Source organism: Elephantulus edwardii, unplaced genomic scaffold (assembly GCF_000299155.1).
Source record: "Elephantulus edwardii isolate Elephantulus edwardi_28Jun2011 unplaced genomic scaffold, EleEdw1.0 scaffold00184, whole genome shotgun sequence".
In the NCBI taxonomy this organism is placed as follows: domain Eukaryota; kingdom Metazoa; phylum Chordata; class Mammalia; order Macroscelidea; family Macroscelididae; genus Elephantulus; species Elephantulus edwardii.
In genome coordinates, this window is record NW_006399934.1 from 2529136 (window position 1) to 2539564 (window position 10429).

General features: G+C 44.4%; 1 protein-coding gene and 1 pseudogene across 1 annotated transcript; both read right to left on the minus strand.

The window, feature by feature from the left end:
• LOC102865327 overlaps nt 1-7434 on the minus strand; it is a 13377-nt pseudogene extending 5943 nt beyond the window's left edge.
• Nucleotides 7435-7538: 104 nt separating this feature from the next.
• On the minus strand, nt 7539-9716 carry LOC102865726 (MHC class I polypeptide-related sequence A-like). The gene is made up of 4 exons (XM_006896271.1): nt 9686-9716; nt 8941-9207; nt 8388-8669; nt 7539-7834 (listed from the first exon to the last, which is right to left on the minus strand). The coding sequence occupies exons 1-4, from the start codon at nt 9714-9716 to the stop codon at nt 7539-7541; spliced, it is 876 nt and encodes a 291-aa protein (XP_006896333.1).
• Nucleotides 9717-10429: the final 713 nt, after the last annotated feature.

Sequence of the window (10429 nt, forward strand, 5' to 3'; positions counted from 1 at the left end):
AATTCTCAGGTTCCCTTTATCATATATAAAGGGGGAGGGCAGTGACACCTACTTCAAAATATAGTATGACCACTTATGGGGGGTGGTGGTTTAAAAGTGGCAGTGCTGGAATTGGAAACACTATCGCTGACCACAGAGTCAGGCGAGGGGACCAGACTGGGGTAGGGGCAATTGGAGGGGGAGATTACCAGCCAGCTTCTGGGGGATGTTGCCCTGCTTGGGATGGGCTGCCCTCAGCCCTCGGCTTGGGGTGAGCCGTCATGGCCCTCACGGTGAGCTCCTCAGTCCCCAGATTGTGCCATCTGACCCCTGGGTGGGGATAGGGGAAAAAAAAGAATGCCTAGAGTATCCAGAGAATGTTACCTAGGCCACCTTCTGCAACTCTCCCCCCCCCCCGAAAACCTGAAAGCAACACCCTCAAAACCCTTCTATTTGTAACTCACAAGTTTGTTCTCTCTAGGTTTGCTCCCTTTCCTATAGGTAACCTTAACACTGAGTTTTACTCCGGAATTGACCCTGAACCCAGTGCCAGTGACAAAAAGGAAATACAACTGACAGCTAAGGAAGCAAAGGAGGATGGAGCCTCTGGGTTCAACCAGCCATCCCCACTGGACCCACCTGGGAAAACACTTTGCAGTCCAGAGGGGAGCAAATGACAGGAAAATATCTTCTAACAGAGCAAGAAGGCAAGCAGCTTTAATCCAAGACCACCAGTAAGGTGATAAAGCGTCCTCCCTTCCCCCCTTTACATCTACACCCCTGTTCAGCATGAAGAAGCGAGAGTCGGCATCCAATTCCCTAATCAATAAGACAGTTGGTTTAATTACCATTGGAAAATGCTTGTCATTCCTCTGTAGCATCTGGTTCCCACTGGACCCTCATCATTTCCTTCACCTGCTCCCCCCACCGACCAAACTGTGCAGCTCTGCAGCTGCATCCTGGCCCATCCTCACCCTTCTGCCCCCAACCCTCACCTCCTTGTACCCCCAATATGTTTTTCCCAATAAAAAAAATGCATAACCATCTACAGAATTAAAAAAACAAACAAACAAACAAAAAAAGAATTTGCAACTCAATTTTGTAAGAGATTTTTGGGTGGTGGGTTGGATTTGTTTTGTGTTTTTTGGGTTTTTTTCCCCCTCTTTTTCTATCTGTAACGATATTTACTGATCCAGCTTAAATTTTTTTTTATTTTATTATTTTGTGTGTGTGTGCCGTTAAATTGGATCTGACTGGTACAGGAGGCGATTGCCCCTCCTTCTCCAGCAGAGGATCTGGTGGATTCGAACTGAGTACCTAGGAAATTGCAGTGCAGCTTCTTGCCACTAGGCCTCCAGAACTCCCTTAATTTTTTTTAAGTGCCCCAGGAGGCTTAATTATTGGGTTGTACAATTGGGGGGGGGGGTTGAGGGAAATAGAATTTGTTCAAATTTGTATTCACATTTTGTAAATAATCTTGTAGAGAAAACAAAAACAAAAACAAAAACAAAACACAAAGTGCCCCAGGAAACATGGACTGTGGACTCTTTTGATCTCAAGTTGTAGTTTAAGTGTCAATATTTTATTTTTTTTTAATCCTTTCTTATCATAAGTCCAACACTCTGAACTAATCCCACTCCCTTTTTTAACCAAAATACATAAATCTGAGTGTATTTGGAGAAAAAATAATTTATTGAACACTGTGTAGCATAAATTAATCTAGAAAATATTATGAATGAAATATATAATATATAATAATGAACAAAATAACAAATAATATATAAAACCACTATGATAAAAAAACTACAGAAAAATTACACATGGAATAAGAATCATTCTTGGTTACCAGAGATGGGAATGGACAGAGAGAAGTAAAAATTAATAAACTATTAATAGACTCTTGTTGTTGTTGTTGTTGTTATGTGCCATCGAGTGGGTTCCGACTCATAGCGACCCTATGCACAACAGCTCTAAACCCTGCTCTATCCTGCGCCAACCGCACCGCCTCTGACACACCCATCCCGATTACCCCAGTCACCGAATCAATCCATCTCATAGAGGGTCTTCCCCTCCTGCGCTGTCCCTCCACCCTCCCAAGCATGATGTCCCTCTCCAAGGACCCGTCCCTCCTGGCAACATGTCCAAAGTATGTCAGATGAAGCCCCAGAATCCTTGCCTCCAAGGAGTAGCTTGGTTTAATCCTCTCCAAGATGAATCTGTTTGTTTTCCTGGCAGTCCAGGGTACATTCAGTACCCTTCTCCAGCACCACAGCTCAAAAGCATCCACTCTCCTTCTGTCCTCCCTAGTCATTGTCCAACTTTCTGATGCATAACAAGCGATTGCAAATACCATGACCTGTATCAGGCGCACCTTAGTCTCCAGAGAGACACTTGCTCCTGAGTACCTTTGAGGGGTCCCTAACAGCAGACTTTCCCATTGCGATACGCTTTTTTATTTCCTAACTGCTGGTAACAAGAAGACTCTTGTTAACTTGGGTAAAGGGAAAGGCAATATCCTTTAAGGGATGATTAAGTGTATATCCCAAACCTCAGCAGTGTCTCCTTCATTTTATCTTGCAATTCCACTCCTGACTTTGTTCCTAAGAGAGTAAGGTTTTGTGCAAGTCATTGGGCCAACAGTCATTAAATACAATGATGAAAAGTTTAAAAACTGTGTCCTTACAAGAAGATCTAGAATCAGTGAGACACAGTATAGCCCTGTGGCTGAGACATTGTTTAGCCATTGAAAATGACGTTGGTGAATCCTTAATAAGTTGGGAAGATACTTACCATGAGTGAAATTTGTGGAGGTGGTGGGTCTATAAAATGAAATAGCCTCATTCAGATCATCCAAATGATATATTTTTTGCAAACAAAAAAAATGTATGGGTTTAGATGCTTAAACATGGGTTGGCATTTAATTAGTATGTGGGATTTTAAGCAATTGTAATAGTATCAAGTCCATTTATCCTTCTATTTTAGTATTTTTCTTATAAATACTTCTAAAATATGAGAAAAGAGTCTTTTCAATTAAGAAAGTCAGATATACTTAACAACTTAGCTTCAGTGGTTCATCATGCTCAGGGACATTGATACTACAGGAGTATTTGGTTTGAGATCTGAGGTAGTGCCTCTTCTGAGATGTATGTGCAATTCTTTGTTCCAATTCAAGCTATAGGCCCTCAGAGACCAGTTCTCTTTTCTTTGTGACTCACACCCTCTGCCTGGCATTATTCCCAGTCTGAGAGGGAGCAGCTGATCCTGAGGCTGCATAGTTTAGCAGAAGCACCATCAATTCCCTGTCTTTCCAGTGACAGCACTACCTGCCAGAATCCCTGAAGATTCTACAGGTGGCCTGGTAGGTGTGGCTGGGACTCTCACTCAGCTTTTGTTCAAAAGTCCAACCTCATTGTTCAGAAAACTCTTTGGCTCATTTACAGAAAAGATATTTCTTATACTTTGTAATTTCTAAGGGAATGGGCATTACCTGATTAAGAAGATTAGAAGGCAGTCTCAAATCCTGTCTTGGGCTAATCTATGGGTTATCGCGGCTGAATTAGGAGGAGAAAAGGTGAAAACCCAGACTCCAGTGAACACCCAGAGCCCCAGGGTTTCCAACTCAGTCCTGGGCCCTCTCTGGGGCTCTGATGTTTGAACATGACCCGTAAAAGTGTGGGCTTGAGATGTGGGGCTCATGAGCAGTTAAGGTCCCTGTTAGATCACATGCAATATCCTTCTTGTCTCAGGCTGGACTCGAGTCATGCAGCAAGTATCAAACTAAAGGAGCAGGGAGAGCCTGCAGGAATACTGTAGAATTCAAGTTTACCAGTCAGTGTTCTCTATACTAAGCCAGATGAGCAGTTTAGCTCCCAGCTTTGTGCTTCAGGAATATATAGAAGGCTCATTTTCCCTGAGAGTCATGAAACAGGCAATTCCCCATGCACACAGATGATGATAATAGTCAGTGTGATTTTGCCACGTTGGAGGGCAGGTCAAAGGGAAGCCAAACTCGGGTCCATTTTCCTGCTGTTGAAACAGCCCAGGCAGGTGCAGGGCCAGCAGCAACCTGTTGGGGAGAAATCAGTGATAAGTACAGTGGGGCCTTCTTCAAAGATCTCAGAGGTATTATTCTCAGTCTGAGGACAGTAGAGTTAGACTGTAAAAAAGTAATTTAAATTTTTTTTCCATTGGGTATTTATGTTCAATAATAATTTGACAACTCTTTATATAGTGATTTTTTGAATACTATATATTATGTAGAGGACTTTTAAATGGTTGAAATTGAAGATAAATATATACCATTCTAAAGTATATTTTTTAAAAAATTTTTATATGTACCGCTGATGGGAGCACCCAAAGCATATATTTACACTGTAAAGTTTATCTTGCAAAAAACCAAGGGGACAATGTTGCATTTATTTGTTAATCAGAGACAGTAGAATGAATACAGGGATGTTCAAAAACTGTTTTTTGCCCTGTACCTTTCAGAGTACATGCTTTTTTAGTTTTCAGGCTGGTGTCATTTGAACTCTGCCTGATCTGAGCTTGTTTCTTGATGTGGGGGCCTTTTTGGAATCACTCCAGCATTCTCTGTGATTTCCTGTTTGGAGATAAATCTGCCAAACTTGGAAGAATGAAAACCATGTTGATAAATTGTTCTTTTCTAGAGACTGTGCTACATCACAGACTGAAAATCAGGGATTGAACTAACAGATAAAGCCTTGTGATATGGTTGTGTGGCCTCTTGGTCCTGACTTCAGCTTCAAAGGGAGGTGGGTCTGGGCCACAGGAGCACTTCATCCCTAAGTCATGGTTTGAGTCCCTCTCCTGTCCAGGTCCTGGGGAGCACATTCCATACATAACACAAACCACACCTACCACAAATGATTGGGGTTGGTCTGTGAGCCTCTTACATGCACTGAGGTTTGCTTCTAGGGAGAGGTCTAACTCCCAGTGCATACTAATAAGGGTTTTTGTAAAGTCATAAAAGAAAAAAAACAAGATAGCGTGAAACACAATGTACACGAATTTTGTAAATAAACCAATATAAAATAAAAATATTTTTTAAACTCAATGAAGCAAAACAAAACAAAACCCAAACAAAAAAAATGACGAAACAGTAATAATGTGATCAGACACTAATTCATTACAATGAGTTATACTAATTAAACTGTAACGGTTGCTATAAGAGGGAGCTCCAATGGCCGAGTAAGCTGTGCTGTCACCCTGAAAGCAGGCTGTTGAATCCACTGGCTGCTCCAAGGAAGGAGAATGGGCAAATTCTTCTGATGCAAATAACAACATCTGAATATCCACTGGAGGGTCAGCCAAGAGTTAATGTTATAAAAAAATATTTAGCTTTCCTACAAAGATGGCACCAGAAGTGAAGAAGGAAGCCCTTGTCCCTCCCAAAACTGAAGTCAAAGCAAAGGCATTAAAGGCCGAGAAGGCAGTTCTGAAGGGCATCCACAGCCACCAAAAGAAAAAAAAAAGATTTACACGTCACCCACCTTTCAGCAGCCTAAGATGTTGAGACTCCAAAGGCAGTCCAAATACCCCCGGAAGAGTGCCCCCAGGAGAAACAAGCTTGACCACTATGCCATCATCAAATTTCCCCTGACCACTGAGTCAGCCATGAAGAAGATAGAAGATGACAACACACTTGTCTTCATTATGGATGTCAAGACCAACAAACACCAAATAAAACAAGCTGTAAAGAAGCTCTATGACATTGATGTGGCTAAGGTCAACACTCTGATTAGGCCTGATGGAGAGAAGAAAGCCTATGTTCAACTTGCTCCTAACTATGATGCTTTCTATGTTGCCAACAAAATTGGGATCATCTAAACTGAGTCCAGCTGGCTAACTCTAAATACAAATTTTTCTCATCAAAAAAAAAAAAATGTTTAGGCATGACTGAAAACCCTACGTAGTTTGTTAACTTTCACTGAAATTGCAATAAAAGAACAGTACTTATTATTTATCAATAATATTCTTTTTAAAATCACATGTTGTTGTATACCATCGAGTCAGAACCGACTCATAACTGACCCTTTGGTGGGTTTTCAGAGGCAGTTAATCACATGGGAGGGGATTGCCCATCCTTATCCTGTGGAGTAGCTGGTGGGATTTGAGTTGGTAATAAGCTATAGAAAGAGAGCTATGAATAAGAGAATGTGTGTTCAAAAATGTCCAAAACAAGTCTGGTGGTGTGTTTAAAAAGTCACAGCCTTGAAAATGGCACAGAAAAACTTCTACTCTGCATGCATGGGGTCACCATGAGTTAAAGTTAATAGGAATAATAAATTATGAAGTCTTACCTTACCCAGGTGACCCAGCACACTCAGGAGCTGAGAACAGAGACTAGGAGACCAGCTGCACCATTTTGCTCTGCTTGCTCCCTCTGCTCTCCATTCAGGTGTAGTAGCCCCATTGGCTCTGGAGACAAACAATATGGAAATCCATCCAGAGAAATTTGAAGTGTTCAAGATTTGCAGGGAATTGAGTTCTAATACCTGATAGCCTTTCCTCTTGTTCCCCTAAAATGTATTTGACCTTGTCCTCAGGGAAGATAACACCCTCACTTTCTTCTGCCTCTCACCTCACTTCTCCCCTACCTTGCTAATCTCCTCTCAATACTGTATTGATTTTGTCACTTGTCTCTGCTTTCCCTTCTCATACAAGGGGAAAGATGGCAGGACTTAAGGACTAGATCTAAGAGCAGAAACTCAGTATCTTCCCTGTTCTTGAGCCCTGATTCAGACCCTAACAGAGTGAGGGGGATTCCCGATTAAGGCCCCAACTCCATGTTCTCCTAGTCCTAGATGGGAATGACATGTCGTTCCTTCTCTCTGTGAATCCTCTATCTTCCTCACCTGCAGATGTTCATATATAAACATGAGTGCTCATCCCTGGTGCACTGGCCTGGTCAACTCCAAGCACCAACCTCCACACAAAGCTCAATGCCTTTCCAGCCCTGCCCACCACACCCTGAGCCAGCAGCTCCTCTCTGGAAGATTCAGGGTGGCCAATGGCCCATCTATGAAAACATGGCCACCACAGAGTGGGTATTTGTCCTGACCTTACGGCACTCCTTACTCACAGGGACCTCATCTTCCATTAACCTTCTGTACCCACCAGGCTCTCAAACTATACATGAGCCTCCCTTGCTGCTGAAAGTTTCAACATCTTAATGCAGATGTGGCTCACAATTTGTCCAAATATCTCAAGTTTCATCTCATGTTGCTTTCTCCATGTCTACCCATGAAGAAAGACAGAGGACAAAACTCCACTTCCTGACAGAGAACCTCCTACTCCCACCCATGTGCAGTTTGCTCACCTGGGTTTTCCACATGTGTGAATTTCTTGCAAAGGGCAAATGCAACAACAACGGAAAGAGCTCCAACAACACCACAAGCAATAATAATACCATTGTTCTGCCAATTCTCTGAACATCCTGGACACTTTCCTAAAAAAGAAACTTATTATACACTGGGACCCTCAAGTCTTTTATTTCCTTCCCCATACTCCCTAACTCCCAGGATCAGAGCCCTCCAGGATTACCCGTGCTCACCTAAGGTCACTGGGTAGGTACTTTTCTTCCCATTGTGTTCCACACGGCAGCTGTACATATGTTCCTTTCCTTGGGGAACCTTTATGGACACCCAGGTCTCATAGGTTCCATTTGCATGAGGCAGGACACACCCACGGAACTGGGAGTCTTGGCTGCTCAGAGGGTCCCCATCTTGTAACCAGATCAGTGAGATATTCCGGGGATAGAAACCAGAAGCCCAGCACGTCAGGGTGACATTTTCCTCCGTGGGGTCACTGTGGTTCACATTCACCACTGGGGACACTGTGAAGAGAGGTTAGAACCTGTGAGACACGTGGCCAAACTCTGCCTCCAAGTCTGAGTGAGACAGAACAGGCTGGTCCTCTCCACATTCCTGCTCTGAGCAAAAGCCTCATTCAGCCACCAGCCCTCTGACTTCATGCTGCTCACAGTGTGTTTGGGACTGTGGGATCACAATTCCAGAAACTGTCAGGAAGATGGGGCCTCTGGGTAGCTTAATCTTCTGTATCATCATATTGATGCTGGAGGGAGAACAACTAGGGAGTTCTTGGCTCATGGGGACTAAGAAGGAACTCTCCAGGCTGAGGAAGGCTGACAGCCAAAGGGGGCAGCCTCATGGCTCCTCCAAGACAGAGGAGGCCTAACATTCACCTTCAAGGTCAGTGTTCTGTCCGAGGGCCCACTGTTTTCTCATCTGTGTGTCTTTATCGACTCAGTAACTTTAATAGGACAAGCAACTCAGAATATATAGATCATAAAGGACAGGGAAGGTTTTCCTCAGGTAACAGAGTCAGGGAAACCCAGGAGGATGAGGGCCCTTTCCCAGGGTCAGTACCTGTCCTCTCTGTCAAGTCTGTCCAGGAGTCCAGATTTTGCAATCTTTTACAAATATCTCCTTTCACTCGGTGATTGTAATCCTTCTGTTTCTCCTTATCTTTATCCCAGGACTCCTTTATTTTAATAGCCTGGATCTGGGTCGAGGACGTGGACACCATCCATCTCTGGGTCTTCAGGTCATAGGAGATAGAGGTCTTCCAATCATAGCAGTATTCCCAGAAGGCTATGATGCTGTTTTCTTTGATCTCACAACCCAGCATCTCCTGGAGGGAATGAGAAGCTACCCCCAGCCCAGAAGTGACTTTTCCATTCCCAGGTCCCTCTGCCTCCTCCACCCAAAGTGAGAAACTCCAACCCAAAAGGATTATCCCTTTTCTCCTCCATCTATTTTCAAGAGACAGTTCATATCCTGTCTACATTTCTAGAACATCATCCATATGAAACTCAACAAAATTCAGTGGAAACAGAAAGGTCTCCACCTCTCTGCCCCAGCCCTCCAGGGAAGCCCTCACGTTCCTCCTCCTCCTCCTCCTCCTCCTCCCTATTCTCACCTTTTTTCTGATCCTCCAGCTTCAAAATGTGTGACAGAGTCAGTCTGAGATTCGACCCCATCTCTTTAAACTCTGTAGTCTCTGTGATCTCCCAGTTTCTATTCCTCAGGATGGCTTGTGCCCACTGATCCTGTGGCTTTGCCTGGCCTTTCTCACTGTCGAAGTGCAGGACATGCTCGCCATTCCAATATACCTTAACAATGAATCGCTGTTGCACAAATCCATCCAATGAACCCACTGTGATGTCATAATGAAGACTGCGCAGGCCTGGGAGAGAAAGAAGCCAACAATGAAACTTCACTCTATAAAGAATTTTACATCAAACGTCTAACAGATGTTTATTCTGTCCTGAACTCCTAAGAAAAAGTTGCATTTCATATCTTCCAGAAGATCCCCGCCTCCCTACCTACCAAAATTCATTAAGGAAGGACCAGAGTGTGTCGATAAATGCAGTGCTATCCTGGACTCATCCCAGTGAGATAATCTCTTGACTGTCATTAAATTAGCATCAGAGTTATAGTGGAGAGTATGAATTCAAGGCAGGGAGTCATTTTGGAGTTTGAGCCCCATCAATCTGGCAGAGGGGCCTAAAAGGAAGTATTTTACCAGGTAGTCTATGGGAGAGGAAGTGAGATGAGAAGAGAACAGAGGCACCTCGATATTAGTGTTGGCATTCTTCAAGGCCACCCACTGGAACTTGATGGTTGATAGTGTACCATCAGTCTGTGCCAACTGATTCTCATACTTCTTTTTGGCTTGAGTGCTTGGAGGGCCATGCCCTTGCTTTTGCTGCTGCACTTCTTGGCAGTAGTCAGCTCCTGTTTGATCTTCTCCAGGAACTCCTTCTTGCTTAGCAACTCCTCCGTGTCCTGAAGTCACTGGATGGCCTCCCAGCAGGGTCAGGTCGCCCTTGCTGGCTCTCCAGCCAGAACAGCTCCACCCAGACAGACACCCACAGGGTTGCTGCTCTCAGCGCTGGCTGCACCGCCCTGTCCTGCTTGGCTTCAGGCCTCTCCTTACCACGTGCGGCGCTGTCCCCTACCCCGCTGCTACCTGCCACCTCAGGCCTCTCGCCACCTCCACCCGCAGTGCGGCCCGACCTTGCCACCTCTCACAGGCCAGAAGCTACGCACTTAATCAACCTGTGTTACCAAGGCGTTGACACTATGCTGGAGAAGAGTATTGAATGTACCATGGACTGCCAAGAAAACAAACAGATTCATCCTGGAGAGGGTTAAACCAAGCTACTCCTTGGAGGCAAGGATTCTGGGGCTTCGTCTGACATACTTTGGGCATGTTGCAAGGAGGGACAGGTCCTTGGAGAAGGACATTATGCTTGGGAGGGTGGAGGGACAGCGCAAGAGGGGAAGACCCTCTATGAGGTGGATTGATTCAGTGACTGGGGTAATCGGGATGGGAATGTCAGAGGCAGTGTGATTGGCACAGGACAGAGCAGAGTTTAGGGCTGTTGTACATAGGGTCTCTATGA

Bases quoted from the DNA above. Each gene is read 5' to 3' on its own strand.
- LOC102865726 (XM_006896271.1), bottom strand. From the start codon at position 9,716: ATGGCCCTCCAAGCACTCAAGCCAAAAAGAA. The intron at 8,670-8,940 runs GTGAGAATAGGG...GGCTGGGGGTAG, and splicing joins GCTGGAGGATCAGAAAAAAG to CTTCTCATTCCCTCCAGGAG. The intron at 7,835-8,387 runs GTACTGACCCTG...CTCTCTTCACAG, and splicing joins AGACTTGACAGAGAGGACAG to TGTCCCCAGTGGTGAATGTG.